General features: G+C 42.5%; 1 protein-coding gene across 2 annotated transcripts; it reads left to right on the forward strand.

Annotated features, from left to right (window-relative positions):
• Positions 1-14,565: 14,565 nt before the first annotated feature.
• Positions 14,566-17,166, forward strand: LOC113461224. 2 transcript variants are annotated; one of them, XM_039117579.1, is made up of 5 exons: positions 14,566-14,747; positions 14,826-14,918; positions 15,019-15,120; positions 15,208-15,537; positions 16,311-17,166. In XM_039117579.1, exons 1-5 carry the CDS (start codon positions 14,652-14,654, stop codon positions 16,686-16,688), a joined length of 999 nt encoding a protein of 332 aa, XP_038973507.1. In that variant the 5' UTR covers positions 14,566-14,651; the 3' UTR covers positions 16,689-17,166. The 2 variants fall into 2 exon arrangements, with proteins under 2 accessions (XP_038973507.1, XP_038973508.1); XM_039117580.1 differs by lacking the exon at positions 16,311-17,166 and adding an exon at positions 15,667-15,820 and having other exon boundaries at positions 14,571-14,747.
• Positions 17,167-19,687: the final 2,521 nt, after the last annotated feature.

A 19,687-nucleotide genomic window follows, 5' to 3' on the forward strand; every position in this document is an offset into this window, starting at 1 on the left:
TCCTCCCAACGTCCAAGATTTTCTTCTGGATTCTTCCCAGATCTATCCACGGACGAGTTCATGCCTCCTCTCCGCGTTCCCTCCACATCCGTTCCAGCTCCCCTGTTACGCGTATCTCCTAGCATCCCGTCTTCATCGCCCACCGAACTCAGCATCCATTCGATTCCAGTGTCCCATGCTCTCTATCCGCGATGGATCCAACGCGTTCAAGCTCAAATCCCAGCATTCAGCTGTGATCCAACCTCCTTCGGATTCCTTCCACGTCCATGAATAAAGCCATGTCTTCTCCTCCGCATATCTTCCCAGCTTGCATCTTTATCCCCTGTTTCGGAATGGAGCCGCATGATCCACGGATAAAATCAAATCCCAGCTCCTTCAATCTGTTTTCTTCCTTCCATCTGCATGAATCCAACGTCCACATGATCCTCCGTTCGTGATCTATCTTTGTCCCACATCAAACAGGATTCCCAGCACCTTCCGCATTCGTGCATCTCAGCATGATTCTTATCCAGCTACCAACCAAACTACAAGTATCCCAAGAACCGAGCCATATCCAAGTTCCTCCGCATTTCCTTCGCGTTAGTTTGTTTCGGATCAGCACGTATCCTAGATTTCCTCTTCCGAATCCATCCAAACTCCTTCCCAGCGAGCTCACGGCCAGTTGCAGGTCAGCACCCCACCGTTCGCAAGGAACTCCATCCTCCCTTATTTCGGAACAAGGTCCCAACTCATCTTCATAGCGTCTGGAAGCCAGCAACCGTCCGAGATCCTCTCCATGTTGATTCTCCCACAGGATAAGCTCAAATCCTCTGCTCCACGCCCCAGCCGCGTCCAGGATCTTCTCCCATGCGTTGAAGAAGCTCGGGTTCACAGGCCAAGTTCCCACAGAGTTCAGGAGGGAGAGAATACTTTGGGTATTTCGGGAATGACTTTCCAGGAAGAAATAATGAAGTGCTGAGAGGGAGCCGTTCTCAGGAGAGTCGCCAGAGGAAGAAAGGAAGAAGAGCTAGTTGCGATGGAAGCCTTCTCCACTGCTGCTGCTGTTCAATTCTCCATGGAAGCCTGAGCTCTTCTCTAGGGCTGGATGCAGCCCTAACAAAGGGACAAGGGTTTTGTATCTTTGATTTCTATTCTTTGAGTTGTATAAACTTTATTTTGTTCTTAATGAATATTTTATTTCATCTCATATTTAATTTCGGTGATTTTAAGTATGACGTTTATACAACTGTTCTTCATGATCACTAAGTTAATAAAAGATCACCCATGCTTAGGGAAGATGCAGTGTCCTGCCACATTAGTTTAGGGTAGACATTTCATGCCAACCAAAGATGGATATTCCTAAATTACTTTTGTGAGATTTTATTTGAATGCTTATTAGGCTTGTAGCCAATTTACATGTTAATCCAAGAATAAATTAAAATACAATTAATCCTCATTGCTTTGTTAGTGGTGAATTTCTTGTCCTAGGTTCCCTCAAACTGATATCATTTTAATTGCATTTCTTATTAAATTGTTTAGTTTAATAGTCTTCACAAATTTTCTTTTTTAAATATTTTTAAGAAAACAACTGTACCCCAATCTCTGTGGATCGATACCCGTAATCACTATCCTACAAGATACATGCTATTGTGTGGTCTTTAAGGTTGACTATCACTTGGTGATCAGTGAACCCTAAGAGTAGAGTTGAAATCATTTCAACCCATTGAAAGGAGTTTCGATGATATTATGATAGAGATCATAATATATCTCACTACCAGTCAGAATAGAACCTACGGGGTTACACACATTTGAGGTTTTGATCGTTTCGACGGTTGGAGTGTGATTTGGAATCGCAATTAAAATTGATTGTCATTTTGATTGACAATTAGATTAACCCGTTAAGAGTTAGTGAGTTAAAGAAGAAGGATTTGCAATTGGATTGTAATTTAATTGATGTAATTGGACCTAATTAAATTAAGCTTAACCTTATTGGATAATGATGGGAAGGCCTAATTAATTAGAACTCCTTATTAGATAAGGAACTTAATTTATGAAGTTCAATTCGAGTCCTAATTGGATTAGGATTCACATAAATCAATTTGAAGGACACATTGGGGTCTAATTGGATTAGAATTTAATTGATCAGGTGGGACCATGTAAATTCTAATTGAATTAGGTAACCCACGTATGGAAGGAAGGAAGAGAATCCTTCCTTCATGCATGTGGAGCAAAGAAAGCAAAGAAGGAAAGAAAGAGGGGCGTTCGCCCCTCCTCCTTCTCACACGCACAAAGAAAGGAGGGGCGTCCGCCCCTCCTTTCCTTTCATGATCCCCACGCCATGTGGAGGGGTGGATGCCCCTCCTCCTTGTTCACGCGGATTGCCACATGGCACGAGCACGTCCCTTGGATTCTCTCCAAACTTTTTTAATTAAGGGTTGTGACAGAATTAAGGAGTGTGGCTGATTTTAGAGGGATGAATCAAGGAGTGATTAATTATTGAAATTATTCCTTGTTTGTGTGGGCATGAGATGCCTATTTAAAGGGATCAGGCGTGAGGCATAGTAGCATTGAAGCCTCCTCGCAGCCGCCCACCCTCTTCCCTTCTCCCTCCTTGGAGTGAGCAAAGAAAGAAGAAGCGTCTTCTTCTTCTTCCTCCTCCTCTTCGACCTTCGTCGTCCTCCTTCTTCTTCCTCTCAAAGTAATCAAGGAGTTGATTAAAAGAAGAGTAATTCAACCATCAAAAGTGATCTCTGCAAGGAAGCTAGCACCCTGATGAGATCTCAGAGCGATCTGTACCTCGTGTGGATACCTGTAGAGGTCGGACGCTTGTGCGGCTTCAAGCGAACCAAAAATTCTACGATCATCAGAAAGCGGTGAAATTCTACCCGCTCTAAGGTAAATATTAGATCTTTATAAATTCTATACAATTGAGAATTATAGTAGATCTGAAATTAATCTAGTCTTTTAATTTTAATATCCCTTTTAGATTTCATAAATCTGAGTTAGAGAACTCTAGAAAATTTTTAAAATCTACGTTTTCTAGAACGTTCATGAGATGAACGATCCGGCACGTGTCTTTCCGCTGCGATCGTCGCAACGCGTGCAGGAGTAACCCGACAGGTTGTATCTCGGAGCTGGAGTCCGCGCTAGCCGACCAGGGGCACAAAGTCGAAGCCCTGGAGCTGAAGGCTGAGGAGCTCAGCTGACTCGCAAAGGAGCAAGTCTCGAAGGCCGTTTAGAACTTCCGCAAGTCCGGAGAGTATCTGGACGAGTTGGCGGAGGCGGCGGCGGACGCCATGGTCCGGGGTTTCGACAATTGTTGGGAACGGGCTCAGAAATTATGTCTTGAAGTTGACCTCAGCGGCTTATGCCCATGCTTGGATGGCGATGCTGAGGCAGAGGTTGTAGTCGGAGCTGAGGTGGGCGAGTCAGTGGGAACTCTTGAGTTTGCTGTCGAGGCGGACCTCGCCGAAGTCGCTTCAGAGGCCAAGGCGACGGCTGTTGTTGAGGCCAAAAATGAAGGTCGTCTCCAAAGTTGAGCCCGAGGCGAAGTAGGCCGGTTAAGCCCTTGGCTTGTCACTTTCTTCTTTGTAAAGTCAGCCATCTGGGGGCCCTTTGTATTTTGTCCGACTTTGAGGTCGGCTCTCCTTGTACTTGGCCCTAGGCCTTTTGATATTAATGAAGTAAGCTTTTCCTTCTTCAATTTCTCATGTCTTTTGTCAAGTTTTTGAGCTCACGTTGCTTTGCCTTTAAAATCTTAGCAGCGTATTCAAGTTTGTTTCGTCTCAGGCTCGGTTATTAAAAACGGAATCGCACTGCTTAGGTTCGTGCCTGGTTTATGCAGCGGGAACCGTGTAGAATATTCATCGAAGTTTTTGTGTTCGACATTTGTTTTTGATTTTGTAACCCGTTATTCCCGAGCTCTCCGCTGGCGGTAGGCGCTTGGATCGAGTTTTAGCCCCATTTTAGCTTTCATATTGTAGCTTAGGGCACTTTCAACATAGATGACTGCGCGAGCTTTGATGATTTCCTACCTTGGGAAGTTCCGTAAGTTTAAAAGGGGCGCTCGAAATCAAGTCACACCGCATTCAAACTTTCCACCCCCCGCTCAGGTTAGGGTAATTTATCAAAAACCTGTGGATAGGGGCCCCTTTCCTTAGCTCCCGTTGACGCCGCAGGGCATCCCGAGCCGAGCTCAAAGGATGACTTTGTAGATGCCCCCCACTCAGATCAGGAGCTTACTTGTAAACTCCTGCAGAGGGGGGTGCTCTTCCTCGGCTCCCCGTTGACGCCGCAGAGCATTCCGAGCCAAGCTCAAGGAATGACTTTGTAGATGCCCCCTACTCAGATCAAGGGCTTACTTATAGACTCCTGCGAAGGGGGGTGCTCTTCCTCGGCTCCTCGTTGACACCGCAGAGCATCCCGAGCCGAGCTCAAGGGATGACTTTGTAGTTGGCCCCTACTCAGATCAGAGGCTTACTTATAGACTCCTGCGGAGGGGGGGGGGGTGCTCTTCCTTGGCTTCCCATTGACGTCGCAGGGCATCTCAAGCCGAGCTCAAGGGATGACTTTGTAGATGCCCCCCACTTAGATGAGAGGCTTACTTGTAGACTCCTGTGGAGGGGGGTGCTCTTTCTCGGCTCTCCGTTGACGCTGCAGAGCATCCCGAGCCGAGCTTAAGGGATGACTTTGTATATGCCCCCCACTCAGATCAGGGGCTTACTTGTAGACTCCTGCAGAGAGCGGTGCTCTTCCTCGACTCTCCGTTGACGCCGCAGAGCATCCCGAGCCGAGCTCAAGGGATGACTTTGTAGATGCCCCCCACTCAGATCAGGGGCTTACTTGTAAACTCCTACGGAGGGGGTGCTCTTCCTCGGCTCTCCATTGACGCCACAGAGCATCTCGAGCCGAGCTCAAGGGATGACTTTGTAGATGCCCCCCACTCAGATCAAGGGCTTACTTATAGACTCCTGCAGAGGGGGGTGCTCTTCTTCGGCTCCTCGTTGACGCCGCAGTGTTAGATATATGCCCTAGAAGCCAATATGGCTGATACATTATTAATTCTGGAACATAGTTTTGACTTGACTTTATTATTATTGAATAATAAAAGGCATCTTTTTCATTCATATTGTTTATGTGCCTATGAATCGTCCAAGAAATTAATAAGATGATGATACATATTCTTAAGAGTTGAGAATTTGAGTCATGTATCATTGGTGATTAATTTCTAAATGCTCCTGATCGATGGATCATCACGAGAACGGTGATCGATCCGATGAGATCAGTGCACACATTAATTTCTTTATGGACGGACGAGACTTGAATCCACAGTGTGGGGACAATGAAGTGATAGTGCAGGTGCTTGTTAAAGAACAAGGGTACTGAGCGTGACCAAGACAAGAAGTCACTTGGATGTCTATCCACTTGTCAGTGACTTGCTTGATGTTGCAGTAGTGTGACTGGTTCTTTGACCTGCAGTGCTTCGGCTACTCATAGTGAGGTTATTGTAGTTTGACAGCATGTATACATAGTCTCTAAATATACGGATCCTTGTAGTGTAGATTGGCTGCAGTAGGTTCACTGTAGGAGTAGGGTATGCACCTACATGGAATCATCGATCTTGATAGATAAGAAGTGATCCTATGTGATTTATAAGACTGAGTTCCTAAAACCTCGGCCGGGGCAGCATATACAGTGGAGAAAAAGTTTTCCACTCTCGAACTTAAGTCGAATAAATCTTGATATATGACAGACGATGGGGTTTGACGAGTTGTCCATTACCTCCGTCCTGTAGGGATCCATGATATAAGGACTATATCATACGATAACTGCATCTAGAGGTTCATCATTCCATTCTGCTGGGTAGCTACTACATGCTGCTAGGTGTCACTGGTGGATGGTGAGACTCACAGGGATTATCTCGATGGTCGATGATCCCTGATGAGTTGAATTGGAATTGTTCCAACCCATTGAAAGGAGTTTTCAATGATATTGTGATAGAGATCGCAATATATCTCACTACCAGATAGAATAGAACCTATGGGGTCACACACACTAGAGGTATTGACCGATCCGATGGTTGAATTGTGATTATGAATCACGAATAATCAATTTGATTGATAAAGAGTTGAAGAAGGAATAATGGGATTTGATTAATTGGACTTAAACACGAATCCTACTTGGAGTAGGATTCCTAGAGTCCTAATTGGATTAGGACCGGGAGTCCTACTTAGAGTAGGATTCCTAAAGTCCTAATTGAATTAGGATTTTAAATTCGAATCAGAGTCCTACTTAGAATAGGATTCCTAGAGTCCTAATTTGATTAGGACTTTGGATTCAAATTAAAGTCCTAATTGGATTAGGACTAAAATTGAGCAAGTCCTAATTGGATTAGGATTTCTTAAGTTCTAATTAATTATTAATTTAATGAATTAACATGACTCCTAATTGAATTAGGATTGAAGAGTTCAATTGAGTCATAATTTATTTAAGTTCTAATTGGATTAAGACTAGCATTGATTAAATCCAAATTGGTTCATGATTTGGTTAAAGCCTAATTAGATTAGGACTAAACCAAAAAGGGGCCTCCTAATCCTCCTTAGAGGAGGACTAGGGCTAACCAAGAGGAGGGGCGTACGCCCCCTCCTCTTTTTCTCCTTGGTGCGGCAAAGCAAAGAGGGGCCGGCGCCCCTCTTGGAAATTAGTCAGGAGCTCCTAAAAGTTAGGAGCTCCACAAGCTATTTAAGGGAATCAAGGGGAAGCACCTAGGGCATTGGAAAACTCCTCTCCCTTGTGTCGTACGCCCCTAATCCCTTTGGTCTTCAGCCGCCATCAGCAAGGAGAGAAAAAAAGGTGTTGGCGGCCTCCTCCCTCCTCCTTTCCTTCTTCCAACGCAGGGGAAAGAAAAAGGCAGCAACTAGCCTTTTGGTTCTTCTCCCTAGAGCCTCCTTCTTCTTCCTCCTCCCCCTGGCATTCAGGAGTTGATTGAAAAGGAGGTGATCAACCATCAAAACAAATCTCTGCAAGGGAGCTAGCACCCCGGGGAGATTCGAGCGTTTGGATCGGTCCTCTGCTTCGTGTGGATACCCGTAGAGGCCGGACGCGTGTGCGGCTTCAAGCGAACCTTCATCCAGAACCACGAACATCAGTTTGCGGTGATCATCTACCCGCACAAGGTGAAGATCTGATCTTCCTAATGTTTTAAAAAGATTTTAATCCTAATCTGTCTACGAACGGTTTTTGAAATACGTTCATGAGATGAACGTCGATCCCGCGCATGCCCCTTCCGCTGCAATCTGAAATTTTTTTTTATTTTCTGCAGTATGGGCGGGTTCCCAACAGTGGTATCAGAGCCTAGGCTTCGTAGATTATGATTAGGATTAATCAATAAAGGCATATTAGATCTAAAATTTAAAGGATTAAGCTTGCTGAAATTTCTGCATGCAGAATTTCACGTTGCTGATTTTTGCATGCTGATTTTTGAATGCATAGATTAATGATTCTATTGCTTTGATAATATGATTACAAATATTTAGAATCATATATTGCATGATCAGCGACTCATGAGATGATGTAATCAATTAAGTTTCAGATATGTAAATTATATTTTTGCATGTGATGCGAATGGTGATGATCATAGATGACCCTTTGTGAATGTACTGAAATGTTCTGCGATGTTCTGTGATATTATGTGATGACATGTAATTCAGTTTTTCAGATGCCTGCGTGCATCTTAAATTCATGTATTAGAGACCTGCGTGTCTCATGACAAAGGGTTGTAATTATTCTTTTATTTTTGAATTTTATCTAGGATGTAATCTGTGATGTGTGATGCACGTCGATGGTTGATCGATGCATGTCTCTACAAGCAAGCCTTGCGCGGATCGAGATCAAAGGTTGATTGAAGATGGATCAAGAAGTTGATCACAATTGGACCTAGGGGATCAAGATCGAGTCAAAAGTTGAAGACAATCTAATCAATTGATGTGCATGTGCTTGTACTATGACCCCATTCTGGATCCATGATCATCACCAGTTACTTTTAATTTGTTATATATGCCTAGATGTTTATGTTTATGCCTATGCATAACGGGTAGATAGATATGTGCATGAGATGTAAATAATCAATCGAAAAGGACCTAAACTAAAACCTCCTCAATCAGTCGAGAGTGAACCAACATGAGCGAGTCATATTAGATTAATTGATCTAATTGGTTTCTAGGAAAGCATGAAAGGTGGTTACTTAATTAGGACCTTACTCTCTGAGTAAGGAGAGCCTCCCACCTGCTTAACTGGCCAATTGTTCGATTACCTCTTATGAAGAGCTCAAGGTTGCAAACACTAAGACATTATTACACAATATTAAGTCTATAGGTCTTCCACTGTAGTAAAGCTGCTAAAATCTTTCTAGTGTTGACTTGTCTCGGCTGGACACAGTGGGCAAGTTGCATCGGGGGACTGGACCTCTCTATAGACATGAGATGTTGTAGGGTAAAGCTGGGGTTGGGCACCAATAACTGTTAGGTGAGGACCCAATGACGACTTTATTTCTACGGTTATACGGTAGGTCTGACTTAACTAAGAAATGGGACCAATAACTGTTAGGTGAGGTTTTCATGACTTAGAGACCAAGTAGCACTGCAACATGCTTGAGAAGCATTGTATAAGAGTTGTACACTCATCCATTTATGTGTCACCAATAATTGTTAGGTGAGGTGTCATGTAAATCGGTGGGACCGCAGTACCCACTATAAACCCTAGTCGCGTAGTATTTCTGTTTTTCTACCAGGGGAGTGTAAGGGATTCGAGAAAATAGTAGGAGGTGTATTTGTTCTAAAAGATCCTAGAACAAACTAAGATCAAGTACAAAGTCTAATTAGAATCTTTACTCTCTACATATCATAATGTCAGCTTCTAACCCTTTGACCCATATCCTGGAGACCAACCGACTGACCGGACCAAATTACAAGGACTGGCTCAGGAACCTCAAAATCGTTCTGAACTATGAGAAACTAGGCTATATACTCGAAAGAGATATCCCCAGACTACCAACACGTCCTACTGATGATCAGCGTGAGACGCATTAAAAGTGGACGGATGTGACGTTAGGGTCAAGTGCTACATCATGGCATCCATGTCCAATGAACTCCAATGCCAGCATGAGAATATGAAGACTGCTAAGGAGATATTGGCACACCTGCAAGAGTTGTATGGTGAGCAGAGTTGCACAGCTCGTTTTGAAGTATCCAAGAGGCTCTTCAAAACGAAGATGTGCGAGGGGCAGTCTATCCATGATCACGGTCTGACTATGATCAAGGACCTAGAGGAGCTTGAGAAGCTCGGTATGAATATGCACAAGGAATTGCAAATAGATCTGATCCTGCAATCCCTTCCTGATTCATTTGGGCAGTTTATAGTAAACTACCACATGAATAAGATTGAATGCACTAAAACTGAACTGTTAAATATATTGGTAACTGCTGAGGGAGCCTTGAAAGGTTCAAGGGGCACTGTCTTTGCTGCTGAGTTGACTTCTGGTTCCAAGAGAAAGTCTACTTGGAAGAAAAAGAAGACAGCGAAAAAGCAGAAGAAAGACAAGAAGCCAAAGAAAGAAGTTCAAAAGAAAAATGCTAATGACAAAGAAAAATATTTCCACTGCAATATCGACGGCCACTGAAAGTGGAACTGCCCTTCGTATCTTGAGAGCCTGAAGAACAAAAGGGCAGACACACCTTCAGAAGGTATGTTAGACTTGCTCGTAATTGAAACTAAGCTTACGGTTTCTTCTACTTCTAGTTGGGTTATAGATTCTGGTTTAAGTGCTCATTTGTGCACTACTATGCAGGGTCTAAAGAAAGTAGAAGGCTGGCGGAAGGTGCGGTAACCCTTTGGGTTGACAACGAGGCAAAAGTTGCTGCTGTGGCTGTGGGCACCTATCCTCTGCGACTACCGTCTAGTTTTAGTTTATTGCTTAGAGACTGTTATTATGTACCTGCTGCTAGCAGAAATTTGATTTCTGTTTCGTGTTTAACACAGGATGGTCATGTTTTTACATTTGACAAAGACTGCTGTTCTATTTATTTCAGAAATAAATTAGTTGCACGTGGTTTTATGATTGACAGTCTCTATCATTTGCATATGGATGTATCTGTGAATGTGTCTAAGCAAGAAGTGAGTGCCAAAGGATCTAAGAGATCTAGAGATGAGATAAATTATAAGTATTTATGGCACCTCAGGCTTGGCCATATTGGAAAGGACAGAATGAACAAAATGGCTAGATTGCCCTTTGTAGGACATGGGGAGAAGACCACTGAAATACTCACCATAGTACACACTGACATGTGTGGCCCATTCGATGTGCTTGTCAGAGGACGTTATTTGTTGTCGACTTTCTTGTAAAAAGCTGAGGATGACTTAAAAAGGATGTCGTTGTCAAAATTTCAACCAACAAGCAAAAATATTTATGTTCATTACTCGTACCATCCTCTATTCGATGAATAGTAGTTGTAGGAGGTCGATCCACAGGGAGGCGATTGGAGCACACAAAAGAATAGAAACTCCATTAAGATTTATGGCAATATATTTTTTTCTTTTTTCTTTTGAAAATAATTTCTTGAGGATATTTGATTAATCTCTAACCAACTAGAGCTAGTTTTCTATTCAAAAATAAACAAAAGGAAGAAAAAAAAATTTTGCAATTGAAATCTGATGCAGAGTAGGGGTTGATTTCTAAAGACAGAATATAAATAAAAACCGCAATTCGAACAACAAAGAAAAATTTTTAGAGTTATCTTAAAACTAAGAATTTTCAAAACACATAAAATAAATTGCAGAATATTAAATTAAAACTTAGACACGGATTGCATAAAAGAAAAATTAATAGATTGCATAAAATAATTGATTACTAAAATAAAAAGGAAGATTGGAAGCCTAATGCTTTTTTTCTTCTGCAAATAAAAGAAAAACAAGAAAACAAGAAACTCTCTTTCCTTGCCCAGTGGAGCACTCTTTTTCTCTCTTTTTTTTTCTTTTCTTCCCCAAAATAGAGCATGCTCTGTTTTCTTTTGGATGTGAGCTCCCCTCTTTGGACCAGCCGAGCACTCCACACCTCTCCCCCTTCCACGGCCGATGCCTTCTCCCTTTATAGATCAACCACCTGGAAGGAGGGGGAGGATGCTTGGGATCACGAAAGGAAGAAATCGGACGCGTGTTTGGATGCTTGATCAAAGAAGAGGTGGACTCGAAGGCTTGACTGCAGCATGATCCGTGGAGCTCGGACGCGAAGGAGGCTGGGATCACGGAAGGAAGGAGAGGGCGGAGGAGGGGATCGCCCGGGATGATGGCGTGATCCGTGGATTTCCTTCACGGGATGCGGAGAGGAGCTGATCGCATGCGATGCTGGAATTTGGGAGGTGGATCACGGTGACTGCGAGGAAGAACACGGGATCGCTGGATCACAGGCTCCTTGTAGGCTGCTGGGATCACGCACGGAAGCTTCGTGGACTCCCTTCGTTGGACCACGGAAGGGTGGGAGTGCTGGGAGGCTGAAACGGGCGGCTTGATCACAGCATGGTATCACGGACGGACGAGGTAATAGACGCGATGCTGGCGAAAGAAGAGGTGGAGGACTTTCGGAATGGCTGGATGAAGGAAACTAATCCAGAATGGAGCTAGGAACGGGATGCTTCACGGCTGGGACACTGCAATTTCGAATCCGGAAGAGGGGACGTGATAAGTGCTAAATAATGCATAAATTAACTTCTTACTCATAGCACTTATTATTATTTTTATGCACATATTTTAAATTTAAACATAAGAAAATGTGTTTCCCTACATCATTGCATTTTAATAAATTATTAAAAGTGATTTAAGCTTGATTAATTTTGGTCGAGTTGAACGTATTTGAGATGATCCCTGAACCCAAATCATATGCACCCTGTGAATCAGATTCTCTAAGATTCTGATTCAGCCATTCATCCTAACTCCTCTGCATCACATCTCAGTCACGTGCATTCAATTTCTTCACACGTTCACCCATTATAAACAAGTCTTTCTACATGTCCAACCTTCCTAAAATTCCTCTCAGACATTAGCTCCTCTGCATCCACGTCAACGGACCAGCCAAAAGAACCTCTTCATCACAGACATAAAAGAACAGAAGCTTCTTCCCCCGTGTAAGCCTCCCAGCTTAACAAAACGAGTTCAAGCCTTCTCTTTCCTCCTCCGAACACCAGCATCATACAAGTCGTCCCCCTGGCTCAATCCAATCTTCTTTTCTTCCGGCTTAATCTCCCAACGTCCCAGCCATTGTTCGCGTCCAAGCTTCTCCCTCCGCATACCCATCCAACCGCTTGCATCTTATCCCTTCTTCGGAACAAGTCCCAGCATCCTCATCCTCTTCCTCCGAGATCTTCTCAAACGCCGACGGCACCTTCATTCCCTGATGTTCATCTAACACCCGAGCTGCCGAAGCACCCGTGGATCATCCCCTGTTTTCCAGCCATGCCGAGCATCACGGAAGAAGCTCACGCGTGCATGGTCCACGTCCTCTGCAGCCCACATCCCGTTCGTGATCTTCTCTTCTCCAGTTCGGATCGAGCAACCATTATCCCTCCGGATCACGTCCTCCACATTGATCCAGTCTTCATCTCAACCGTGGACAACATCCTAACATCTCCCATCAAATCTCGGAATCCCTGCATCCAGCTCTCATCCACGAATTCCTCCCAGCCGTAAACATCATCCCTGTTCCCAGCCGAAGGATTCTTCCAAAGATCTCCTCCCAGCCATCCGCCATGCCCAGTCCTCCCGTGATGCATGCAAAAGCTACAGCCAGCCAACGGCAGCATCCTCAACTTCCAAATCCACACGTTTTCCCCTGCCTTAAAACAGAGCGTATCTTTCCTCCCGTCCAAGATTGGCTTCCACATCATCCCGCCCCCTATCCACGGATGAGCTCACAGCCTTCTCTTATTTCGGAATAGAGTCCCAACATCCGGATCAACTCCATCTTCCTCCCATGTCCAAAGATCCTCTGTTCCCAACCGTATCCTTCTTCCGAACCAAGCCAACTCCCCTTCCGGATGAGAACCAGCAACCACCAGCTGCTCCCCCTCGCGGATTCAAATCGAAGCATTTCCGGATTTCCTCCCAGCCGTCCCAGATCCCGTTCAGAATCCATCCATTCTTAACGTCACCAGTTTCTTCCGCATCCCCTGTTCCGGATCATCCTTATCCAGCTGCTAGCAGAGTCCCAACTTTCTCTCCGTTCGCAAGATCAACTCCCAGCCGATTCTAGCTCTCTCTTCCATCCTTATCCAAACAAAATCCCCTGCTCCCAGCTCATATCATCTTATCACGGCTCAAACCAGCAGCATCCATCTGCTGTCCGCATGGATCCAACTCCATCGCCCAGCTCGTTTCATCCACGGATCATTACCTTCTTCCGCTCCTTCCACGCGTCCAGCTCGTCTTCATCAGCACCAACTTCTTCCGATTATTCCCATGGATAAGTCTCAGCCCCTTCCGCGTCTGTGCATCTCGGATTGATCCCAGCCAACTGCACAAACCGAATCCAAGTCCCTCCGCGTTGAAGAAGTGTATCAGCCAGCTCCAGCGTATCCTCTTCTCAACGTCCGGATTAGATATGGCAAGATCTCCCATCATCCGCGGAAGGGATGAAGCCTCCACAGCCCTATCTTCCCATTCGGATCAGCTACAGAGGAGGAGAGAGGGGTGGGGGGCAGCCTATAAAAGGAGTCAAGATGTGAAGGGGAGGAGGCATTCTTCCATCCCATTCTTTCTCACCATTCAATCTTTCACAAACAAGGCCCTAGTTCTTCGGGAAGCCCCACGGAAACAGAGGAGGGAGAAGAGTTTGGGTACTTTAGGAATGATTTTCCAAAGGAAGAGATGATGATTTGTTGAGAGGGAGCCGACGGGAGGAAGGAGCCAATCATCATGAAGTCCCCCTGCAGTGCAGCTGTTCAACTCTTCATGAAAGGCTAATCTCTTCACTAGGGCTGGATGCAACCCTAACAAAGGGCTAAGAATTTTATATTTTTGATTTTATATTCTTGGAGCTGTATGAACTTATTGTTTTTAATGGATATCTTCTTTTAACTCATATTTAATTTTAAGTTCATTTATAATCTAATTATTTTAATTAATTTGCCTCCAATGTTTTAATTATTATTTTTTATAGATGAACAAGGGAGAGTGAGGTTGACACGGGGTTCCTCTCGAGCACGGGAAGTGTGGCAGCTTCGTGAGGATGAGAAGATGGTCGTCGAATGCAACGAACTAGGGCAGCCCATCAAGAGGGCTGGAAGCCTTTTATCAAGTTTCTTAGGATCAGTTGCGCGTAGGGGTCAGTTGTGTCCGCTCAACTATCATAAGTGGAATGATATGCTTCCTTCTTATAAAGTTGAGCTTCTTAAATTTGTACAGGTAAAGAATTGAATTTAATATTATTAATTTGATAGCTACTGTATGTTAATTTGCTTACTATTATAAATTTAATTTTTCGATTTAATATTATTATAACATTCTTTATTTTGGTGTAGAAAAAGTTTGTGCTCCCTTTAGAGAGCCATGATTGGGTGCTAAAGTCCCTCAACCGCAAATGGAAAGAATATAAGTCGAAGTTGAAGGCCGACTAGAAGCGCGAGGGTATGACAGAGGAGGAGGTTGCTCGTGTTTGTCCTCCTGATGTATACCATCATCAGTGGAGGGAGCTTGTTCACTATTGGTTTTCCGAGAGAGGACAGGTTATGTATTCTCTCTCAATACCTTATATAATGTTTAATATATTTAATATATTACAATGTTTACTTTTTTCGTGGTAGACATATTCTGACATTGGTCGAGCCGCACGAGCATCTCAGACAATTCCTCACACTTCAGGCTCGAAGAGTTATGCGAGTCTCAGAGCTGAATTCGTAAGTTTTTTTGAAACTTTTTGAAACTCTTGTATCATATAGCATGCATCATGATATAGTTCTATAAGATGAAACTCTTCCAATATACTTTTTGTTGTAGATGGAAGACCATGGGAGGAAACCTGGTGAGGTGGAGTTCTATAAGATGACTCACACCCACCGAGATGGCAGCTTTGTCCTAGAGGAGTCGAGAGATATAGTTGTATGTATTTATTAATAATTTCTGCAATGATTTTTTTATATATTTTAATTTTTCAAAAATTAATTTGATTGTTTTTGAGAGATATAGGACAGAGCTACATCCCTTATTTCAGAGCGTATCGGAGAGTCATCTTCAATCGGCAACACCAGAGGTGTCGAAGCTCAGGTGTTTACCGAATTGATGGGCTCGAAGCGTTATGGTCGAGTGAGGGGTTATGGCGTTGGAGTTACCCCCACTCAGTTGTCTCCAGTGGGTAGATATACTCAAGATGTTAGACAGAGTAGTAGCACTGCAGAGGTTAATGATCTGAAGGCAGAGATAAAAGAGTTGAAGCAGAGCCACCAGACAGAGATGCAATCTTTGAGGGCTCAGATTAATCAGATTACATCTTTGTTGCATCAGTTTGTCCCTCCTCAGGTAAATTACTACATCTACTTGAACATTTTGCATAAGTATCATATTTTTCTTAAAAAGCTTAATAATTTTCGTATTCTTAACTGCTTAAGTTTTTTTATTACATGTTCCTGATACTTCATCTGCACGTAGAGATGGTGATGCTAGCGACCCCTGAAGCATTTATTTTGGAGTTTTATATGTATTTTTTTTATGCTTTTTGAAGTAAATTGTAAACGTAAATTGATAGTATGAATGTAATTTGACAATATGAATGTTTAGATAAATATGTTTGATTTTGTGTATATCTCGCTTAGTGTGTGTGGCTTTGATTTTGTAAACAGGGTTTAAAAATTTTTTAAATTTTTTTTAAAAAAATAAATATTCTAACGATGCTTTAAAGTGTCGTTAAAATTTCGACCAGAAATCAATTAACGACGCTTTAAAGCGTCGGTAAGTTTGAATTAACGACGCTTTAAAGCATCGGTAAATTGAACATTTACCGATACTTTATAGCGTCGTTAAATTGCAATTAGCGACGCTTTAAAGCGTCACTACGTTTGCAATTGCCGACGCCAAAAAGCGTCGGTAAAGCGTTGCTAATTTTCGACGCTTTTCAACGCGTTGGAAAACATTTTCTCCACTGTAGCATAGGCGACGCTTTGCCGACGCTTAGGAAAGCGTCGGAATGGTTTTTAGCGACGCTTAAAAGCGTCGTTAAAGGCCAAAAAATGCGTCGCTAATGACCATTATTCTTGTAGTGGCGAGTTTCAACAATACCATTGTAACTGTTACAGATGTACGAGGTCGGGTGGTTTCTTGGGCCTCCACGGGTACTTCTGGATTCAAAGGCACAAGAAGAGGTACACCCTATGCTGCTCAAGACCAACAACATCTACTCATATCCTCGTGTCATTTTTGAACACAGCGATCAGCAAGCAGCAAGCGGGGGAGAGTCAAGTAAAGTACAACACAGGACTTACAGGGTGGGGCGCGCCAGAGCAACCCGGGACCCCCGGAGGGTAGCATACCATGTTGCTTACGCCTCCGCTGAAAAGTATTCCATATCACTGACGAGTACGGCGAACCTGGCTTGTTTAACCATGCATATCTTAAATTGCAAGCGACGTACCGCGAGCAATGGAGAATACGAGATACAAACTGAAGAACGATGATTTCCTTTTCTTTGCCCGAAGAGAACCGGAAAAACAATGGATTCGGTACTCCACCTCAAACAGAAAAGTAGATCGACTATGGTAGATCTGCACAACCCCAACACCGTTTTGCACAAAAACCAACCAATAGAAGATGCATTACGAGGAGCACCTCAGGCATATCAAAGATAGAAAATGCAGCATGAGAGATCCAAGGAGCAGGCACCAGCAGAATATGTACGAAACACAAACCCCTGATACAAGCGCTGACGGAAAATGTAGGAGATGCAGATCTGTGAAGCAGAACTCAATTAGTTGAGAGAAGCATTTTTGTCACCCTCGACTACTAATTTGTGGTTTCCTTCCAGCTTGATATATGGTTTCCTGAATTACTAGTTCATGAAATAATGACAATTCTTTCCGCAAAGCAGGTGTCTCTTAAATTGTCTGCAGCACAGGATGAGATCCAGCATAGTTGAAGAGGAGAGGAAAAAAAAAACACCATGGATTAATTTTGTTTTGCTTTAGAAAGTCCATCCGAAGCAATAACAAAGCAAAAATCCCCTTCAACAGGTGCACAAGGAAATAAGCTAGTTAAATAAACTATACAATGAATAAGCTATAAAAAAAAGGTGCTAAAGTCATACATGACCAGGTGGACCAGAGACGAAAACTCCACAGAAGAATAGGTGGAGAAATTGGCATCCTGAGTATTGGTTTGGGTCTTGTGCTGATGACTAGGAAAGATCCTACATGCATGCAATTGAAACAAACAGACCATACTAGTCTGTTGGGATGTAGTTGTCAGTAAAGGAGCATGCAAGGAAATCTATTCGACTATCCACTGGGTTTAGGCAACCAAAAAGTGCATGAGACGAGAAAGGAAAAAGGTGAGAGCCAGCCTGTTTTTACGTTTTCTACAGTGAAGGTGAGAAGTTACAAACACTTGGTCTGGAAGCCAATCATTTAAAATTCCAACTGTAACAACATTTTTACCCATGTCCAACCGATTTCAGTGCAAGTTTACATGGGTTAACAGTTATGAAGCTTCGGACACGAGGTATACCAAACCATTCCTGTGACACGAGCACCACAAACAACACAGGGTTTCAGCTTTTAAGATTGATGCATGCATCTTCACAAAAAACCTATGTTGCTTTTAAAAGGAAAACCACGAAAAGAAAAGGCACAAAAAATATAGAAGAAAAAATAAATAAAAAATGTGACTTCATACCGGAAAGAGTCAATATATGTTGATATAGTCTTAACATCAATGCCACATGCCTCTGCACGTTTTGTCAATAACTCAGGTAAGTGTATTCTCTGAGCCCCTGAAATTATCTCCTCGCCTAGAAGAAATGTCAAAACAGATTAGAGCACAGTAGAACATTGTAAATTTCCAGCATATTTTACAATACCATTGGAAGCAACTTTCTACACAGATCCAAGTTCTAAACCATCCTATGTGACTCGAAATCATGACAACTAAAGTAACAAACATAAGAATTATCATCGAAAACTGTTCTCCGCCTCCGTATTTAAGTCCCCAAAAGGATCAACTTCTATTCCAGCTTCCTGTTTAAATGAGTCGAGCTGATCTTGTCCTTGAAAGAAAAGCCACAGCAGTCCAACCACAATTTTATTTTTTATTGTAAGATAGCCAATAAGATAGGACATACTACTAGTTGACTAAGAACTTAAAAATAGCTTTACAGGTCAATTGTTTTCTGCAGCATAACTTCTTACAAATTCATAGCTATGCGCAGCCTTATTCAACTCACTCCTCCTTGCAATTTCAATCATAACAAAATTAGATAAATCCAGTCCCTAAATCATCCACTTCGTGGTTTTTACATCTCTTTGCTGAGCTAATGAATTTAATGCTCCAGGATATGATAATTTCTTAAGTCAAAACTTTTACAAAAAGTTATCTGCATCTAGTTTCAAAATAATATCATTACTCAAAAAAAAAATCTTGCATATCATCACAATTAAGTTCAGTACTTGCATGCCCAGGAACTTAGACTGGAAATTTGCTATTCAATCCATTTAATTCAAAGGTAATGGGCAATTCATGTAAATAAGCAATCCTTGTTTATTTAGCAACCATCTTCAATCTCCAGCCAACAACTGCTGCCAATACCCAAGGATAATTACTCAACAAACTTTTTGTCCTATTTCAATCTATATCTAACTTCAATTTCGCATTTAGTTCTCGTATCCAAGCATAAAATTAATTAAAAGAAATTGTGCTCGTGCTATCCTGAGTATTTAATAGGTCGTTGGTGCCCATTAACTAGGTAAGACGTAGTAGATACAAATTTTTTATTTAATAGGTCGTTGGTGCCCATTAATAGGTCCTTGGTGCTCATTAACTAGGCCCGTTCTATATACTTATAATTATTCATCGTCGATCTCACCTTAACATAGAATTATTTTTTATGTAATAGAAAGATGGAATTATTGAAAACTGGCTAAAGTATATAGTTATATATTACAGTTCTTAAACCTTTTGCTGAACTCCAAGTAGGAAACAATAGGGGCACAACATGGTGCATCTTGTGTTATGTGTATTATATGGATATGCACATTAAAATTTCTAAATATTGGGTACTTTCTTTTCCTAATGTTTTTTCCCCTTAATGCTTGCCTTTGTTTACGTGTCTGTTTTTTACAGGAAATTATGGGAGTCTTCAACAGAAAATGCATGATTAGTTATTCACAGTATCGAAACATATTTCCAATATGGACTCTTGGGGAATATCGCTGCCGAGTCCTGCTGACCAAGAAAAACTGAATGCTAATCTCTTCTGCCATATTGTAATCCTTGGTCAGAATGTTGATGTTTTTCCCCTCAAACAAAGTATTCAGAAATGCAGATCTTACTGCTTGACATGTCATGGAGAATGTCCTGTATGGCTGTTAGACTAATCTTCGGCTTTTTTTGCACAAAGTGACTGATAAAGGACTCAAATCTATATGATTGTGCCTGTCAGCCCAAGCATTTCCCCAAGAGCCCA

The sequence above is a fragment of the Phoenix dactylifera genome, unplaced genomic scaffold, assembly GCF_009389715.1.
Source record: "Phoenix dactylifera cultivar Barhee BC4 unplaced genomic scaffold, palm_55x_up_171113_PBpolish2nd_filt_p 000243F, whole genome shotgun sequence".
NCBI classification, from domain to species: domain Eukaryota; kingdom Viridiplantae; phylum Streptophyta; class Magnoliopsida; order Arecales; family Arecaceae; genus Phoenix; species Phoenix dactylifera.